Source organism: Acomys minous, assembly GCF_964271855.1.
Source record: "Acomys minous genome assembly, chromosome: 5".
Taxonomy (NCBI): domain Eukaryota; kingdom Metazoa; phylum Chordata; class Mammalia; order Rodentia; family Muridae; genus Acomys; species Acomys minous.
The window spans coordinates 97,791,917-97,812,181 of NC_140494.1; the positions used below are offsets into that span (position 1 = coordinate 97,791,917).

Consider the following 20,265-nt stretch of genomic DNA (forward strand, 5'->3'; position numbering starts at 1 on the left):
TTCGATAGGTGATAAGGTTTACTGAAAACTTCGCGGCCACATTCAGTTCTGGTTTGGTGGATACATCAGAAGGAGGTTGCATAACATTAGGCAGGTGGACGGGTCTGGGAGGGAGATGTAGTAGGCGTGTGTATCCATGTGCACGTACGCACACATGTCCGTGCTGAGTAGGGTGCATGTCACGGTGCTGAGTGGAAGAAGTCATGTGTGGATGTATGTATTTTAACAAGAAAAATGGACCAGGAGAGGAAATATGTTTTATCCCATTGCGTGTTGCAAAAGTCTCAGGCCAAAAAGCTTGCTTTTCCTCTACGTATGGCATCAAAAGGGAGTAAAAAAATGATTGGATCACCCAGATTATAAATAAGGTTATTTGTTTCTCAAAAATCCCTAGTAAAACATTAAATATCAGCTCTTTTGGGGGGGGAGAAATACATTCATTTCCGGGAGACCTCAGAAAAAGTGACTATCCTTTTGCTCCAACCCAACCAGGCGGAGGAGGGGAAAGCCCAGAAGGCCAAGTTTTCCCTCTGGTTGAGCCAGACAGCCACGCACATCCTACCACTGAAGGAGATGGCCAATGCACATTTACAAATGAAACTGCACATCCACCACATTACACCCAATGGAAAACACACACGTGATCAGTCCTGTCTTTCACAGCCATAGGGTGGGAGGGGACAGGAGGATCGGGTGCCAATCGTGGGCCCTCCAAGCCTAGATGTGTGTGAGGGCAGATGGTATGAAGCCTCCTCCCAGTTCCTCCAGTGCCGAGCACAACGGTGTATGCAGCCCAGCTGTGCGCTAGTCCCCTGCCATGTTGGGTACTGAAGGTAAGAGCAATAGCACCTTCTTCAGACCCTGGCTTCCCATTGGGATAATACTTCTTCCCAAACGTTTCTTCTGCCTTCTCTGGAGAGCAGAATGAAGAAGGAGGCTAGAAGCTGGTGGCGCCAGCTTGAGAGCAGAGGGATACTGCGGGGACCTGTGGAGTGGGAAGAATCCCCGCCCCTCCCCCCCCCCAGTCCCACCACGTAATTACGGAGGGGACTGGGGTATCTGAAGAGCTCCATCTGAGGGTAGGAGGAGCATCTAGGGTAAGATACCATGGTCCTATTGTTACAGGAGCTATGATGTGTGACAACCTAGGGACAGCTGTGGTCCCCAAAGTCATCTTAATATGGCTCCTGATCCAGGCTCTGCTTGGTCCTAGAGCTGACCCAGATGGAGAGTTTGCTCTTAACCTCTTCAGGTTGGACCCACTGACAGTGTGTTTCTCAGAGAGGAAGGAGGAGGAGTGTCTTTTGGCTTCCTTCCCCCTCTCCTACATCCATGGCTGCTGTGCCAGGAGACAGGGCCCTGATGGGGCAAGCTGGAGCCCTTGTAGTCCGTGTCCCACTCTGATCTGCTGTGCATGATGTTGCCTCTGGCCACCCGTTATGCATTTGGGTTCCCTCCTGTCCTTGAGTCTTTTGAAGGAGCTCAGATTCTTCTGCGGGTGGGGGGGGGGGCGGGGCAGAATGTTAGCCCCCTCTGTCTCATCTTTCCCTCCCAAGTCTGCCCCTTAGCAAAGGTCCACTCTGCAAACAGCACCTGTCCACCTCACAGGGCAGGGCTCGGAAACAACTCAAGTCCTCTTCCGGGTGGAGGCACGGGCGTCATCTGTCGTCGTGGAATTTGGTGAGTCCAGATCTCAGTGTCTTTCTTCACAGGCTGTTTGACTGGCCCCAGCAATCGAGTGCTCTGCAGTCTGAGGGTCCGGGACTAGGTTTTCACTGAAGCTTGGTGGTTGGAAAGGAACAGGGCGTCTCCTCCGCATTTCTTCAAGCCGTGATTCCAGGAAGCTAGGGCCTAACTTCCTTAGTGCTGCCTGCCCATTTCCCCTCCCTCCCACCCTGAGCCCTCCCGATGACACTCATTTTCTGCTCGGTGACCAGTGCCATCTGGGCTGCCTGACTACTCCAGGGAGTCACTGTGTTCCAAGCCCAGGTCGCTGACATTCGTGGTCTGCAGCTCGTCAGCCTCCTCCTCCAGCTCCTCCTCTTCCTCTTCCTCCTCCTCCATATCATCTTCATCCTCTTCTTCGGTCCCATCCAACGAGTCATCGTGCGCCGCCATCATGACCTGCTGCATGGCCATGGTGGCGTTGTCTGAGGACAAGGACTGCAGGTTGTCCAAGCTGATGGAACCTGCACGGGACAGGACAAAGGTTAGGACTAGGCAAGGGCTCATGGTTGGGCCCAGACACCTTACTGATGAACAGGGTGGGTGGGCTGGGTCTTGGGATGGTGGGGCCTCTTGTTTGTAAGAGCACCAAACGCTGACTCAGACAACTCACTGGCACAGGGCTTCCCGTCCGCCTTATTCTTCAACTTCTGCGTCATCCCAGGCAGCAACACTCTAGGCTACTACATGCTCCGTATCCTATATGTAAGTCTAGGAAGCACTTATTTATTTGTTTGTTTGTCTTTCTAACGACGCTGTGAGACAGGTGTCCCGATCCGCTTTCTGAAGGAGGAAACTGAGTCTCGGACAGCTAAGTCATGGTTCCAGGAAGCTGTGTCAGCGCTGACAGAGCTGAGATTTTTTCTGCCAGCTTGTTCATAACTACCTCGGTTTATTCCTAGTCAACCTTGACAGATGGTGACCCATCACATAGGAACCTATGTACAGCCATCTGCGGGAAGATATGCATGCACACGGGTGCCCACACGGTGATCTTCTTTTCCCCTCAACCTCAGAAATCTCTCGCCGATTATTAAATTATGCATTGTTCACAAGGAGACACGCAATTTGAAGAGCATATACGGAGGGGGTGATGGAGAAATCTGGAAGAACAAAGCTTCTCTTGGCCTCTGTTCACAAGCCAGCTGCCTGCTTTGGTATTTATAGATGGCCTTAGCCTTGGAGAGCTAAGCAAATACAGACTGTTCGGGGAAACCCGGGGGGCACAAGGAGTGATGAGGGGGCTTTGCTGAGCAGCCACTGGCTCCAGGGACCACCATCTCCCACTCCTTTGTGAGCTTGCTTTAGGTTTGTTAAAAACGTATACGAGAACTGGGTGCCGCGGCTCATACTTGTAAGCACCAAGAAGGCAGAGGCAGGAGGATCAGAAATCCAAGGATTGTCTTAGCTATATAGTGTGTCTGAGGTCAGACTACATGAGATCCTGTCTCTTTTTTTTTTTTTTTTTTTTTATTAATTTATTCTTGTTACATCTCAATGGTTATCCCTTCCCTTGTATCCTCCCGTTCTTCCCTCCCTCCCATTTTCCCCTTACTCCCCACCCCTATGACTGTTCCTGAGGGGGATTACCTCCCCCTCTATATGTTCATAGGGTATCAAGTCTCTTCTTGGTAACCTGCTGTCCTTCCTCTGAGTGCCATCAGGTCTCCCCCTCCAGGGGACATGGTCAAAGGTGAGGCACCAGAGTATGTGAGAAAGTAATATCCCACTCTCCACTCTACTGTGGAGAGTGTTCCGTCCATTGGCTAGATCTGGGTAGGGGTTTAAGGTTTACCGCCTGTATTGTCCTTGGCTGGTGCCTCAAACAAAGCACAAACAACAACAACAAAAACAAACAAACAAACAACAAAAAATGTGCACAAAACAGCCCTTCTTAGTTAGCTTTATAGAAAATAAACCTAGTGAAGAAGTAACGACAGGATTCTGGCTAAGGAGACACCCAGCCCTTGAATCTTTGCTTCCCAGGAGCTTCGCCAGCTCCAACCTAGGGCATCATTAGTTCTGGTCTTACCGTCAGGGTTCGTCCCTGTGGTGCCACCCTGCTGCTGCAGGACCCCAGCAGCAATGGAATTGGGCCAGAATCTTTGGGTGGGCCGGTGCTGAGACTTGATTTTCTTGGCTTTGGGAGCAGGATCTGGGTTGCTGGCATCAAGCATAGGCTGTAGGATGCGCCTCCGGGCATTGATGAACCTGCCGAGGGGCGTTGGTGAAGATCCGGTTAGCCACCACCTGGATCACATGGGTGGTGTTGGGGGTGGGGAGGATGTCAAAGTTAAACTGCCCCCAGGTGTTAGTAGGCAGGTGTACCAGCCTGGGGCGGGGTGGGGGGATGGGGGGTGGGGGGGGTGGGGGGGGGCAGAGGATGCCCTTTATGGCTGAGGAGTTTGTAAATAACCTGAGGCTCGGCGACCAAAGGCAGGATGGGAAGAATACATGAGGAGGTATCAGAAATCCCTACTCAAGATCCCTCAGAAGTGAAGAGAGAAGGGAAGAGCTGTCCTCACAGTCATCAACTTCTATGCTTATAACAGGGGCCAAGCTTTAGGGTCTAGTACCCTCCATCCAGGCTGGCCAGAAGCTGACAAGGGCTCTGACATCTTCTGTTGGCTCAGCAAGGCACCCTCCTCCTTCCCACCTTACTTTGTAAAGTTTTTTGGTAGACCAGATAGCCACTGCTGCTTGTACCTTTGGTACCTTAGGCAAAACCCTCCAGGCTGTCTCCACCAGGCTGCTGAGCCCAGATTGTCTGGCACTATTGTCTTTTCTGAAGTCATTAAGTTTCCAGAGATGTGCTTGACTTACTTTCCCAGCAGAGGGCGCTGAGAAGCTGCAGTTGAATAGCCTTACTCCTGCTCCCTGGATCTAGGCCACAAGGGAAGAGGACTGGCCGGACAGTGCAGCTGAGGCTGAGGTAGGTCTGGGCATTCTGTCTGTTCTCCCTGCTCTGCAGTCCCTTGCCAAGCATGTGCCCCTGGATCTGAGAGCCTGTGGGCAGGTGATGTCAACTCACCAGTTGTTTACTTGCAGGAGGGTGAGGTTTGTCTGGGCTGCAATCTGCCTCTTCTCATCCTCTGTGGGGTAGGGGTGCTGCAATGAGAGAAGAGCTGGCTAATGAGTAGTGTAGGCACATAGGGGCCGGGCCATCCTGGAGGTCATTCCCAAGGCACGGACACAGCTCATGGCTTGGTTGCCAAAACCGGGGAAAGGGTAATGTTTGTTCTAGAGGACAATAGGTCTGGAGTGTACACAGAGGCTCCCCCAACACAGTGCCACAGTGGGGTCCAGGTTGGGTCCCAGAGTCAGTTCAGTATTGATTGCAAGGCACTTTCCCCTGACTCTCACCTGATCCCTCAGGAAGGCAGGCATTCTCAGAGCTAGGATCAATAACAGTCTCCAAAGGCCCCAGTAAGTGGGCGGGGGTGGGGGTGGGGGTGGGGGACGTGAATCAATGCAATCGAAATTAATTGTTATTTATATCTACTATGTGTCCAGATTTATACTGGACATTTGGAGAGACAGGCTAAATACAATGGCACACCATTGCCATAGGGCTTTTTAACCCTTTAAAATGGTTCCGTGTATTTAAGTTTGTTTAATCAAACCAATTCGGACTGCGAGGTGGGCTGGGCAGTGGTGACGCACTCAGGAGGCAGAGACGGGCAGATCTCTGAGTTTGAGGCCAGCCTGCTCTACAGAGAGAGCTCCAGGGCACCCAGGCTACGCTGTCACTCAAATGGCAGTACCAACTCAGTTCTTCAGACTGAGGCTCTGTGTTCCCAGGGAGGGCGGGGCCTGAGTAGTAGAGATCTCTCCTGGGGTCTTGCACACGTTGGTCCAGCCTTGATTACACGTTTGCTCTCACACTTCACGTGGACACAGTGCGCACCTAATAACATGTCCCCACTGCCTCCCCGCACAGATGACCAACGATGGAGGAAGACAATGGTGAAGTTAGAGACGCTGTAGTTTCTGGTTTCGGTCCTGAGTACTGTGGAAGCTGAGAGGAAGGGACCAGGTAACGGCCAGAGTCACAGGAGGATGACTGAGCTGAGTGACATTAAACAAAGCCTGGGTGTGGTGGCTCATGCTTATAATCCCACACTTCAGAGGTAAAAGCAGGGGCCCAGCCTGGTCTACAGGAGATTCTCAAAACAAAAAACCAAACCAAACAAAAACCAAACAAAAAACCATAAATACAATCCTAACAAGGAAACAAAATTCAAAGAAAGGGAGAGCCTGGGGGCCAATGTGTGTGGAGCCAGACGGCACTGAGCTAACGTGTTTCTAGGGCTTTCTTGGGGCTCTAGCACAAATTCCTGACATCTAGTAGGCATCAGGAGAGTTTAAAGGGACCATAGGTTCATCCTAGAAGTAGAGGAGACCTGGAGGTCTAGGGGGCAGAGGACCAAGCCGTCTAGCATTCTCAGACCAGGATCATTCCTTCTGTTTGTGTTGCTAGCAGAAAAGAAATGCCTGGGGCTCTTGAAAGTCCCAGAGATTGGGGCTCTCAAGCTAGCGCTACTGTAACAGGCTACGAGACCTCAGGCACTGGCATTTAATGAGACATTATTAAGTTATGTAATGATTAAATACTTGGAAGGAGTTTGCACTGTGAGGATGGGGTGACATGGGCAAGCTGTTTAAAGCTCACAGAGGGAGGAATTGGAGCGTTGGAGCCCTTGAAGTGCTGACATTGGCCGTGACAAAGGAAAGCAGCCGCTTCAGCCCGCCTCCATGTCCCCGGACTAAAGCAATCAGAACCATGTGTTGTTTTAATTCACACCTCTGACCCTGACCGCCACACCAGGGCATGTGATTCATACAATATTAAGAGTCTAACAAGAAGGAACGCACAACAGTGTCACCAGAGCCAATTTCATGCTAATTGGGAGGGAGCAGAGGAAGGCCAGAAGGGGAGATGTCAGGCCCTGTAAGGGTGGACAGGCAGGGACTCTGGGGCCCTGATAATGCTCCTGCCCTCCTTCACAAGGGTCACAGGAGGGAGCCAAGCAGCTTCCATGGCTGGCAGATCTGTGAACAAAACAGAATCTTCCTTTGTTATCCATGGAGGATAACAAAACCTTCCTAGACAGCAATATCTGGATGATCTAGTCTCATTCCATAACGTGGCACAGTATTATTTACATTATATCCTATACATCCTATGCAGAGCTGGCACTGAGAATATGGAAACTCAGAGAAAAGGACTACATGGTGGCCATATTCTCCTGGGTGCAGAATATTCTGGATTACTTACATGCCTCAGACAATTACGTGGAAACAGACGTTATAGGGAAATACTTAAGAAAATAATCTGTACATGCTTAGTGAAAATTTTTTCCAAATATTTTTAATCTATACTTAGTTAGATCTGCAGCCTATAGGTATGTGAGTTGACCACATAACCAAAAAAAAAAAAAAAAAAAAAAAAAAAAAAAAAAAAGATAGCCTTTCGGGCTCCGTGTCCTTTATTACTGTTCTAGTATTGAGGTCTCTTCTCTCAACTTCCCATGGTGGGCATTTCTGAGTGTCACTGAAAATTTGTCATGGGTCAAATCCTCAGGGATGCCTTTTCCAGCTCCCTGAGGCTAAGGCCTCTGAATAAGTGCATTACGCTCGCTCATCATGCAGGGACATAAGTAGCCACCAGGAAGCTCTGGGCTGCTCTTGGGCGGGAACTCTGGCTCATTAGATGTTATCTCACCAGTGCCCGTACCAGTCACAGGGCTGGTGTTCATGTCCAGTGATGGTGCATGAGTGTATGGGTCAGTGGACATAAGATGCAGTAGTGGATGAGGTTGGTTCTGGAGCACAGCTGGACCATCAGCTTACACAGGCTGCATAACGCCTGCTGCTTCCTGAGTGCCGGATGTCAGAGACACCTGAAATTAGGCATTCACAGCTGAAGTGAAAGATGTGGTGGTGGGGGGAGGTGGAGTTGGGGGGGGGGGGACGGGCACTTCTACTGAAGGCTCTTAGGGTCATAGGAGAAAGGTGGTCTGGCTTTGTTGGGGGAGGCTGCCTAGGGAGGTGGGGCCTCAACTGGGCTTTGAGGAATAGCCGAGCTACTCCAGTAAGGGAGAAATGGGCCTTCAAGGCAGGGAGCTTACATCATGACTTACATTAAGGCAGACAGATGAGCATCTCCATGAAAGGATGATGCTTCCTGTCTCTAAGAAGACCCTGCCGCCGGCACTCAAGGATTGAATATCTTAGACACAGGCTGACATACTTCCGTCTGTCTCGAAGAATGAGTGTTGCCCAATACTTACTGATAGTTCTGTGGATAAGGATATTAGACCCTTTGCTATCAACCTCTACTACTAGGTCCCACAACCTCTCCCTTCCCAGAGTAGCGCCGCAGGAGGCCCAGGGTGGAGACTGTGGATGAGTAGAAACACTTAGCCCAGCTTTGGGAACAGGTGTGTGGGCCAGAACATTCCTGGCACCACAGCTGCGTGCCAGGGGAGCAGCAGTCCAGCTTGTACACGCCCCAGACCACATGATCCCCAAGGGCAGAGTCAAAATAGTCTTGGCTCCTGGACAGACCGTGATTGAGTCAGTGCTACTTTTAGCACAACTGGAAAGGCTTGGGGCCAAGGACAAGAGAGGGAGAGAAATGAGATCTTGGGAGGTAAGCACTGTGCTTATGGAAGCTGGAGGAAGTTCTCTGGAGGTGGAAGGCAGGGCCCAAGCTACCACTCCCTACCAGCGAATGACTCTTCCTTGAGAAAGGTATAGAATTGACTAGCAAATTCCAGATCCTTCACAGTACCAGCCTAAAAACTTCGACAACTGGGCTAGGCTGCTTGGTGGGGAAGAGCCACTGAGGTGAGGGTGGAGTCTTGCCCCACCATCTGGCAACTGTAGGGCCTCAGCTACTTGTTCTGTGTCTTTCATCCTTTCTCCGATTAGCATGAAAGTAGAAAAGGCACCTACCTCTTGGAACTTCAGAGGGATATAATGGGCTGACCAAACCAGCATGTTGCCCTTACAGATGCACAGAGGCATCCCAGACACCTCCAGGTGAACACTCAAGCCAAGGGGCTTGAAGTATATGCATTAAGTAGGTGTTTTATTGGCTCCCTCTGCAACCTAAACTAAAAAAACAAAACAAAAAAACCTCCTTGGCAGCTCTCCCCAACTCTGCCCTTTATACATCCACAGCTCTTGTCTCCTTGGGCTCCAAGAACATTGAAGGGGCCTTTACTTTGAAGACTGAGCTCTGGTCAGAAGGAACTAATCGATTACTGATTTTTTGTATCTCTGGCAACATCTTTCATTCAAGGCCACCCTTCGAGACCCTTCTACTTCCCTAGCGCATGTGGGTCTCACCATGTGGTTGACTGGGTCACAGAGGGACCTGTTGCATGGGGAACATCAGCCTGTAGGTATCAGCAGAGCCCACGCTGCCACTACACTCAGTAGGGAGCTGGGCTTCCCTTTCCCCAGACCTGCTCTGGAGCCTACCCAACCTTTCTTGCTTTCCTCGCTCCTGACAATCATGCGGCAGGAGCTTGTGTTGGGGGTCTTCATTTTCTTGGGAATGCCACTGCTCAGGAGGGCCTGCGGCACAAAGGGAGGCAGGCAGTAGGGTCAGATGACCATGTGGCATCACATCTAGAGTACCACTGATGCCAGATGCACCCTGATTTCAGAGACAACTGCATGGACAGAACAAGCGAGGAAGCAAGGTGATTCCTCCCCGCTCCTTAAAAACACAAAGAGAGGCACAGAGAGCTAAGCAACACAGTGTCACCTACTGCCACGTAGCAAGTATCCTATCCTCCAACACGATGGCTCAGTTTTTCCTCGTTTTCTTTCTTTGGTTTGTTGGTTGGTTTTGTTTTGTTTTGTTTTGTTTGTTTGTTTCTGAGACAGGGTCTCATGTAGCTCAGCCTGAACTCACTGCATACCTGAGGGTGGTCTTGAACTTCTGATCCTCCTGCCTCCATCTCCTGAGCATTGGGATTACAGCCATGTGCAACATCTTGTCTGGGCTGTGAACATTCTATTAATGAGATCATTTGCTCATCCACGGTTTTGAGTGGCTGTAGCTCTTTGTTCTTGCTGCTGTATAGTTTTCTGTTGTGAAACATCTGACCTCCTGTTTTGAGTCTCTAAGCTGTTCTTTCTGTGTTTCAGCCCGTTCGTCACACATCACACTGCCATAAGGCTGGTTTCTCCTCACTTGCTCCTACCCCCACTCCTGCTCACCTTAAGCCCACCCAGTCTCCTACCTCCAACTTCAAGTGCGCCCCGAGATTTCCTCCCACTATGGGGGTGACTTGATCCCTGATACCCCAAAGAGATGGGTGCCAGTGTCTTTGAGAAAAGGGGTCATATGTTTCTCTTTAGCTCCTTCCCTATCTGTACAGAGAATGCCTGGCCCACTGTGCGTGTGTGGTGTGTACTTGTTGAGTGAATTTATGTGGAGGCTTGGGGTGGGGGGCCTGCAGGTATGAAGGAGGATGGTGGTGACTCACCGAGTCAGATGCCGGGAATCCTTCCTGGAGGCAAGTCACCCAACTGCTACTCCTTGATTGACTGTTGAATATTTGGGGGGGGGCAGTCAGGAGGGGGTATCTAAGAGTCTATCAAGACATCCCCCACCTCTAGAGGGGTCAGAAGTGGCCCTGGGAGTCTGAGTGAGAGCATAGTTTCTAAATGGTTTGAATCTTGGACTTGCCTCTCAGTGGCCCCAGACCTTGGGCAATTGTGTGTGTCTGTGTTAAAAAGAGTTGAGAGAGGGAAAGAGCAATTTTTGGCTTGGCACATGCACTCTAGCTCTGCAAAGGCTGCATTTGTACCTTGCTCCTGTTTCCTGAAGGGCCTCTTTTCCTGCATCCTTGAGGACTGCCCTAGGTCCTGTGTGCGTGTGTGTTTTCTCCTAAGCTGTGTCTCAGGTTTCTTAGAGATGCTGGGAGGTTGTATATCTCCTAAGACATTTTTGGAAGGTACCTCTGGAAGCCACTAGTCTCCTGTGGAGAGCTCTGGGCCTCTCCTGCTCTGACACTCTGCCACCCTCCCCAGGGAGTCAGAAGGCAGCTTCTCTTTGGGACCATGAACAGGGGGTGGGAGAACACTCTCAGGCTATAGCAGAAGTTTGAGGCCGAAGTTTCTTTGGCATCGAGAGACAGGTGTAGCCAAGAACACAACAGGCTGCTTTCTGCCTCCCATTTCTGTCATGCTAAAGTACCATGTGGGTCATCAAACTCCAAGGCCAGAACAGGGATGAAGAGAATTTCATGATGAGAGGATTCTGGAGGGACTGTTTAGTCCCTTCTGTCAGCAACAATTGCAATGTTAAAACACAGTTAAAGATGATCACTTGACAGATGATTGTTATTCAAAATGACCGCCCACATCCCACCCAATCCCAAGCCATTCTTAAAGTCCACCCTAAGTGCCGGGTCCTCTCCCTGAGCCCTATAAATAAACACCCCAAATTGCCCAGACACCAAAGAGTCCTATAACCAGCCTCTCCACTTGGAGCCCAAGATGGTCCAGGTGAATAAAGACAGTAATGTCTTACTTCAGCCTTGGCTTGGAGGCCTGGATTGGCCAAATGTCCCTGATTGGTCTCCACTTTCTTTTTTATTTTATTTTATTTTTAAATTTTACTTTATGTGCATTGGTGTGAGGATGTCAGATCCCTTGGAATTGGAGTTACAGACAGTTGTGAGCTGCTACGTGGGTTCTGGGAATTGATCCCAGGTCCTTTGGAAGAGCAGGCAGTGCTCCTAATCATGGAGCCATTTCTCTGACCTCCCAAACAAATAATTTTTTTGTTGTTTTTTGTTTTTCTGAGACAGGGTTTCTCTGTTACACAGAGCCCTGGCTAGCCTGGAATCTCTTTGTAAACCAGGCTAGCCTCGAACTCACAGTGCTGGTAGTAAAGGCTCAGCTGGTCTCCACTTTCAGGTTAACCAGTGACTTAACAGTTCTGAGAAGACTGGGTCACTGGGCCCTGCGGTGCAGCCATCACATGTCACGCAAGTTGCAGTTTGCTCTGATGGGTCAGATTGTCCTTCTGCTGAGCTCCATCAGACTCCTATGAAGTTATACAGAAGTCTGTGGGAACACTTTCCACCAGGTGATGAAAGTTACTACCCCTGTGTGATGTCCACAGCAGCTGCCTACCTTTGAATACTTACAGTGTGTGGAACGCCCTGCTAGAGTGCTCACTATGTACTGTCAGGGCACCGAGGAGCTAGGCTTTGTTCTCGTGTCACATATGAGGAAAAAGAAAAAAAGTCTCAGAAGAGCATAACAACTAGCTGTAGTTATGCAAGTAGTAAGCGGCAGGTCAGTAGCAGGGTCCGTATCCCCTGTGCCCCGGACCGGGCTGCTAGCCACTTGCCAGGCAGGCACTGCAGTGTAGAATACATTATCAATCATTTTACACACATGATTAGCTTTGCCAACTTGACGCAGTCTAGAATGACCTGGGAAGAGAGTCTCAATTGAGGATTGTCTAGTTGAGGTTGGCTGTGGGCATATGTGTGTGTGTGTGTGTGTGTGTGTGTGTGTGTGTGTGTGCGCGTGCGCCTGTGTGTGCGCGTGTGCACAGATGGGGGGCATGTGTGTGTGTAAGTGTGTGTGGGGGTCTTCTCTTAATTCTCTTGATAGGAAATTCCCATACAACTATGGGCAGTACCCATTCCCCGGGCACGGGGCCCCAGACTGTTTAATAAAGGAGAAAGCTAACAGGTAAGCAAGCTCCCTCATCATTTTTTCTCTGCTTTTGACTGAGAGGATGTCAGCTGTTTGAAGTTCTTGCCTTGACTTCCCCACAAGACGAACTGTAACCTGGAGTCATAAGCTGAAATAAGCCCCTTTCTCCCCTAGGTAGTTTTGTTCTGTTTTGTTTGTTTCCATGATATTTAACCACAGCAACAGAAACAAAATTAACACCGCAGGCACTGCTCTATCTGCTTTAGGAAGAGGAACTCGGAGCCAGGGAAGCTAGCTAACTGACCTGTGGAAAGCCACAGAGCAGGTGCACATGGGGCGCCCCCCTGAGCAGGAGCTTTTCAGGTCTCCCTGCCTCCCAAGCTCAGGTCCTGATGCTCTGGCGCCTGCCTTATTTGAACAAGCTGGTTCTATGTTTGAATGGCTCAGATAGCAATAGCCCTTCTCATCCATTCCCCAGAAGACGTGTCTCCTGCTGGTCACTGTAACAGACATCCCGCCTGTTTGGCTGCGGCAAGTCTCTGAATATGTGTTAAACACCACCTCCCCCACCCCACCCCACCCCGTACCTGGTTCTAGGCATGCTGTTCTCTATCTGAGCAGCAGAGGCAGCCAGTGTCTCTCACCTTTACTGACTCTGCGTTCCTGACTCTTCTGAGCGGTTGCTTTGTGTATATACTGTTGTGTTTGCTTTTGAGACAGGGTCTCATATAGCCCAAGCTGGCTTTGAGCTTACTCATCAGTTAAGGGTAGCCTTGAGTTCCTGTCTCTCCTGCCTCTATCTCCCAGGTGCCTAGATTATAGACCTGAACTGTCATATCTTTGCTCTTGGCATTTAAAAAAAGATTACTACTACTACTACTACTACTACTACTACTACTACTACTACTACTACTGTATGTGCACATGTGTATGTGTCTCTCTGTGTGTAGGTGTGGTGGTCAGAAGACAGCCTGTGGGAGCTGGTTTTCTCATTCTACCCTGTGGCTTCTGGGATTGGCCAACTCAGGCTGTCAGGCTTGGTGGTGGGCACCATACGTGCTAAGCCATCTTGTGGCCCCAAGTATGTCCTTTTTGAAGTCTCCCATTCACTGGCCAGCACTTGTCATACATTCTAGTTTCCCGTGTCACCACACAGACAGGATTCTGCATCCAGGACATTCAGGCCCCTAGGGCGTCAAGGTCAAATTCCCCGAGTGTGTCTTTGATGATATAAATAAAGCATCCCTTGGAGCATTAAAAGAGACAGGACCTAGGAAATGTAACACAACTTCTAGCTCCCCCTCTAGCACCCCATTCTAGCTTGACCTCTCAAGACATCAGGCTGAAGTGTTCCCCAACAAGACGGGTCTTTTTCACATGCAACTAACCTCAGCTGAGTGGGCAGGAGAGTAGAGAATCTGACTTTAACTAAGGCCTTGTGGCCTTTCCACAGGCACCTGCTCCTCACAGTGTGATTTAAAATAGATAGCTGACCTGTGAAACGTCAGACAAAAAGAGCAAGAGGATAAAGAAGCAGAAAACAAGAATGTATCAGGTCTTTGTGTCACGTTATTTTTCAGAGGTTGGTAATTCCCTCCACAGATTCTCTCAAATTTCTGTCAAAAATGTCTAAGATAAGTCGCGTGATAAGGGCCTCCAGGGAGACAACGGAAGCGTCTGAAGCCGAAGCTGATCCTCTGTCAACTGAAGTATTTCACACTTGTCACGTTCTATGCTCACCTACAACCCACTCAAGTTGGATGTTTTATTCGCATTTTTCATCAGAGGAAATAGGTTTAGAGGGGTCAAAGAATCCATGCCACACCCTCTAGCCACCAAGGGTTGTGCCCTCCTTAAGGGACTGCAGTCTCTCTATAGAACGCATTGCTGTGTCTAGATCTGGGGGACAGATGGGTCCTGCCAGTGAGCTGGTGACAAGACCCCATCTCCGTAATTCCTTCAAGGCTTAGCACAGGAAGGCGGTGGGGAAAGGCAGTGAGCATCTGTGGCGCGGTTGACAGCATCATCAGAGTGTGGAAGGAACTGGCTGACTTCCACCTTCATTGCCCTTCTTGGCTAGGAATCCTGCACAGGGCATGAGCTACACCTGGAACTGGAGCTGGTTTTTCCCAGCCCCTGAGTCTAGCATGCAAGGCACTAGGGATGCAGGTAAGGCAGCTGGGAAGCTGACAGAGACTGTCAGGAATCCTGCTAGATCCACAAATATCCAGAGCAGTGTGCCTCAGAGTCCAAGATGGAAACAGCCTAAGTGTCTCTCAATGAGAAGGAACAAACAGAATGTGATCTAGACACACAGTGCTGTGATCCCAAGATAGAATGATGTGCTTACTGCAAGGATAGAGCTTGACAACATGATGCTAATCAGGCAAGTGGTCTACCACTGGGCTATGCCTCTAGCCTCGTGATGCTAATTAAAAGAACACAGTCCCAAAGACCATCTTATGATCTACTTGAGTGAGACTTCAAGAGCTGATCCGAAGAAACACGCAGTGGAGTCAGGTTGTGAGAGGCGTGGGGTGTTGGCTGATGGCTGTGGGATTTCTTTTGGAGTGAGGAGACTATCTGGAGTTAAGTAGAGGTGATGATTATGCAGGAGTATAAATATACTAAGACCTATGTTGTTTTTATTTTGGAGACAGATTATCTCTAGGCCAGGCTGAGCTTGAACTTGTGTAGATTAAACTTGCTTTGATCTAAAACTTCAGATGTGCCCGCCTCCACTTTTTGGGTGCTGCCATTACATGCACATGCTATGATGTGCTATGTATTCTACGCTGAGGATCTGTCTTGCTAGGCAAGCACTCTACCAACTGTGCCACACACCCCTACTCTAGAATCATATATTTTGAAGGGTAAATTTTATGGTGCCTGATGTTTCCATTTAAAAAGTCATATAGAGGAAGCCCCTGGTGCCTCTTCTGCCCTCCGTTTTGTTTTGTTTTGTTTTGTTTTTCTTTTTTCTTTTTAACCAAAAAAAGCCAGGTTCATAAGAGGGCCTGGAACAAGGTCCTGGTCTCTGTGTGGCAGGGGTGGAGGTGGGGGTGCATGGAGCACAGCTGGGCCCTGGCTTCGAGCCACAGCAGCACAGCTGGGCCCTGGCTTCGAGCCACACCATCCTGATGAAACAGATGGGCGGGGAAGGGGTGTGTATGCGGCAGCTCTACCATGAGGTCTAAAACCGGAGCCCTAAAACCTGAGCCCGGATGCATAAAAATGCCCAAACTCTCGCACAACAGGTCTCTGGCTGAAAGGATAGGGACTCGGCTTTGCCTTGTCCAGACTTTGCTGTGAGCCTTGCCTATCTGCTTCCTGAGGTCATGGGAAGGCAGTGGAGCTGAATGGCACTAAAGCCTTGGGTCACGCTGCTGTGGGTTCATATCTGGCACAGCCTTACTATCTGCGTGCTCTTGGGGAACGTGCGTCTTCTCTGAGCCTCACTTTTGCCACTGGTACCACGGGGCAGCAGGACCGACCTGCTAGGGTGCTTGTGCAGTAAGTTCAATGAGATGGTGTACTAAAGTGCTGAGCATAGACCAGCAGCTGTGGGCCATGGTGGTCCTGCTGGGCCTTGGGCTCTTCTCCAAGACCTCCTGGCACACAGATGATCATCAAGTTTAGGGATGGAAATGGGTAGAATTGGTGACACCTCAGGGTGACAGTTACGGGGAGTGGCAGGAGTGGGGTTACAGCTGAGGAGGAGGAAGGGTGACTTTCCCTCCTCCGTGGAGAAGACCCTCTCCCAGGGCTTCCTGCATGACCTGGGTTTCTGTGGACCTATTGTTCCCAGATGGAGTTTAGCCTCTTTTGGCCATGAAGAAATAGCAAGAAAATGTCACCAGAGTCTTTCAGGGACTGGAAGCCGTCAGCTAAGCATGACAACGGGGCCCTGTCTCATTTTCAGCCCTGTAGCTAAGAAGGCCCTGGGAGTTAACTTCCCACCTCTGGGCTTCTCTCTCATTTCAGTGCATCTCTGCAACTGCTCATGGCACAGAACAGTGCAAACAAGAGGCCTGTGACAGGGCACAAAAGCAAAAAGGAAATACAACTTCTGCCTGATGGAATAGCAACAGGAAAAGCTAGTGTTTATAGAAGGGCTCAGAATCACCTGTTAGCCAAGGTGGCAGATTAAGGGGGATGCTCTGTGCCATTCTCATTCAAACCATGGGCTGGCTTCAGACCCGGGCTGGGGGTGAATAGAGCGCTTTGTGGAAGCTTTGCCAGCCACATGTACCACTTATCAGAAAGTCAGCCGCTCTTGTCTTCAGACTGGTGCACGCCGGTCACACATGTGCCTGTGATTCTGTGACTTAATGAACAAAATACGGCGCAAAAGGAAGGAATGGTTGTTGCTGAGAAAACTAGGTAGAAACCTTTGGAAATGCTGAGACTCAAATTTGCTTTTAAGAACGCTAACTACCTCAGTTGGGTGGGACACACAAAGGAGACTGGAATGAAAATCTAGAAAGATCCCAGAACCAGACTCAATCCCCAGAGTTAATGTTCTTATTCCACTCGACGTGGAATTGGGATTCAAGGTTGTTTTATTATAAGAAAGGTTTAAGCAAGTAAAATGATGAAGTTTAGTCAGAAAAAAAAAAAACGATGTTGGCTCTCTACCAAAAGATTAGCAAATGAATACATGTATATCTTTTTAAATTAACATAAAACATGTCTTTTGGGTGGCTGTTCCTTTTTTTAGCTAGCCTTTCAAATTAACCAACCCATAAGCTAGCTGTGCTAACTGAGACAGAACATTTATGGTCTGGCCTGGATGTCTGTTGCTCCTTCACACCTTCTCCTCTCTCCTCAAGCTGGGCAGCCAGGGCCTGCCCAATGTGTGCAAGCACGAGTGTTCCCAACCACTGTGGTCCCCGAGTTGGTCCTCAGAGCCACAATGACGTCACCACAGGTAATTTAGAGCTCAGCTGTTGGAATAGGTCTCAAACGCTTTCCTTCTTGCAGTCCACCATGTGACCTGGGGCCCTAAGAATAAAGAAGTAGGGCTGCGGAGATGAAGCAGTGGGTGAAGGGGACGAGGCCCTAAATCTGGGTCCCTGGGACCCGTGGAAGAGCTGGGTGTGGTGCAGCTGCAACCGCAGCACTGAGTGGCTCTTTGCAGACAGGAGCTCACTCTGCTGCCCTGGCTGGCCTGGGACTTGCTCCATAAACCAGGCTGGCTTTCAACTCACAGAACTCTGCCTGCCTCTGCCCTTGAGTAGTGAGGTTAAAGGTGTGTACCCCAACACCTAGCTTTATCACCCTAGCACTGTGAGGTTGTAGATAGGAGGACTCTGGGGATTCCCTAGCCAGCCAGTCTAGGTGAAACTGCCAGCTGCAGGTTCTGTGAGGGACTGTGTCTCAAAAGCCAACGTGAAGAATGATAGAGGAAGGCACTGGACGTTGGCCTTCGTCTCTAGGTGCATGCAATATGGAGTGTACCCCACCCCCTAGGCAACACACACACACACACACACACACACACACACACACACACGCATGCACGCACCCACACACAGGCACACTTTTTAAAAATAACCATAGAGAGGTAAACAAAACTTTGTAGAACCCAAATATGTCCAAAGAGCTCATTATGGAATGACATTTTAGAAGACCCAGTAAGTCCCAAGAAGGACCATACACTGTAAATCAAGGCTGTAGGGTTCATAGAATGATGCCCAATCCCTACTCTTGGGAGACTTGCCAAAGCTGGAGAGACTATGTATTTAGACGGATATACCCACACCTCCAACAAGTACTGTAGGAAGTTTACTCTCACTGTCAGAGAATGGCAAAATCAGCAGGTTCCTTAAATCAAAACAACCCATCAGATGCTCACCTCTAGATTCCACAAATATTGGGAGGTCAGCCTTAAACCCCTCTTCTGAGCTCAGTGTAGTGGCACACAGCTGTAATTCTAGCATTTGGGGGAGACCGTAGCAGGAGGATCATGAGTTTGAAGCCAGCCAGGTCTCATAGTAAGACCCTACCTCAAAAGCAAACCCAACAGAACCAGACTGTATACAACTTTGCTCTTCAGTCATTGTAGTAGAAGGTTCAAAGGGGAAGAGCTTCTTTTTGTTTTCTTTAGGCAGGGTCTTGATATCTATCCCAGGCCAGCCTCTGCCTCAGCCTACCAAGTACTAGGATATGGGCCACCACCATGCCCTGCGAACAGTTAGCTAAGGTCTGACCTTATAACTCTGGATATTGGTCCTCTCTTTCAACTCTCACCACTCTGAGAAGTAAACGCCCTTGGAATTATCACACAACTAGTAGAAGAAACAGTCCACACCCTGCTGTACCTGTCTTCAAGCCTGTCATCCCTCTATTGTGTCTGGTCACTAGGAGCTTTTCAGTGTCTCTGCTGGAGCCTGGGGGCTGAGAAGGTTGTCTGTATGCACAGGTGACCTTGCTGCTCTTGATGCTTCTGCCTGTATGGCTTGGTCATGCTCTGAACAGGATGGCTAACTGAGTGTGCTTATTTTGATAGAGTTGCCTAGACATCTTCCATTTAGCCCGGAAGTTCTGAATTCTGACTTTGGAAGCCACAGTGGCCACTCCCACCTCATCTTTCAAGGCTACCATAATGAAGGCACAGGCTGTGGGAGGACCATGCCAACGTATATTGCTTTCAGGATGGAGAAAGTGTTATGTACTTGCCCGGTGTTTAACTCTCTTCTGATGCTTGTTGCCACCACTTCCTGTGTTCACACTTTTTCCTTTTTTGAGCTAGTAGTAGCAGCAACAATGACGCAGGAGTCCTTGGACTCTAGGTCCACTTAAGACTCCTGTGATCTGCCCTGAAGCTGGGACCCAACATAGCCTTTTTCTGAGACCACAGCCTCTGCATGCAGAGTGTGGTACCTGTGCAGCGGGCTATTCATAACCCCCTGCTATGATTCCACACCCCAGCATGCACATACACAGATGCACACGTACACGCACACACACACACACATACACACACACACTCACCATGAGATGCTGGAAGAGCCAAGAACGCATTATATTGGTGGCATGCTTGGGCAAGACTCCTCGTTTGTTCTTGGACTTCTTATCCTCATTGTCCAGGAGGGAGGTGAGGTCAAGGTTAACCTTCAGGGCACGTGAAGAAAAAAATCAGCATCAGCAGCCTGTGAGGCCAATGGCTAAGGACCTGTTGCCATAGTAATGGCACACTCTCACTGCTAACCCCCTTCTCCCAAGTTATTCTTGGGGGCCCTGGGGAGGTCACCTTTTTCTCTCACCCCATACCACCCCCTCAGAGAATGGAGATGAGGCTTGGGGTGAAGGGACAGGGGGAAAGTGGGGGATGGGAGAGGAAACAGCTGAAAAGGGTCATGCAGAGGGTACTGAAGATGAGGATTGCTGTACACCATCCAATAGCTATTAGCATTTCTGTGATACTTTACAGTGTGCAAAGCACTTCCCTGTCCTCACCGCGGGTAATCCTCACCACAGCCCTGTAGGTCGACTGTGATGGCATTAATCCTTCTTTATTGATAAGAACTCAGGCCCAGAGAGGAACGCAAGATCACACAGTTAATGTCAGATCTCAGGTGTCTGACCTCAGATCTCTCTATAGGTCTGAACTCTATATCACTGAGGTGCAGCGTGGTTGGAGCTGGAGACCAAGCACAGGAGATGCAGGGTCCTTTGATGTAAACTCTGGAGGCAACAAGATCCCCGGAGCTGATAAAACCTTGCTTAGATCCAGCTTCCTGTCCTGAGAACTAAGTGAGCCGATGCAGCAGTGCCAGCAGACAGTAAACAACCACAGACGCCCCTCCCGTGCCTCATGCACAAGGATACACACCTCCA

General features: G+C 49.7%; 1 protein-coding gene and 1 long non-coding RNA gene across 7 annotated transcripts in view; one reads left to right on the forward strand and one right to left on the reverse strand.

The window, feature by feature from the left end:
* PKNOX2 (PBX/knotted 1 homeobox 2) overlaps positions 1–20,265 on the reverse strand; it is a 263,949-nt gene continuing 243,684 nt past the window's right edge. For 5 of the 6 annotated variants that reach the window (XM_084782949.1, XM_084782951.1, XM_084782947.1 and 2 more), the window contains 4 exons: positions 19,420–19,539; positions 4,757–4,833; positions 3,758–3,936; positions 1–2,189 (listed from right to left, as the gene is read on the reverse strand). In XM_084782949.1, coding sequence (XP_084639075.1) covers positions 1,957–2,189; positions 3,758–3,936; positions 4,757–4,833; positions 19,420–19,539 — 609 coding nt within the window. In that variant the 3' untranslated portion in view covers positions 1–1,956. The remainder of the gene's footprint in view (positions 2,190–3,757; positions 3,937–4,756; positions 4,834–19,419; positions 19,540–20,265) is intronic. The other variant, XM_084782952.1, reaches the window with a different exon arrangement.
* LOC311598090 lies at positions 4,611–15,233 on the forward strand. The gene is made up of 3 exons (XR_014779476.1): positions 4,611–4,657; positions 5,666–5,761; positions 14,026–15,233. It is a non-coding gene; the product is annotated as an uncharacterized lncRNA (long non-coding RNA).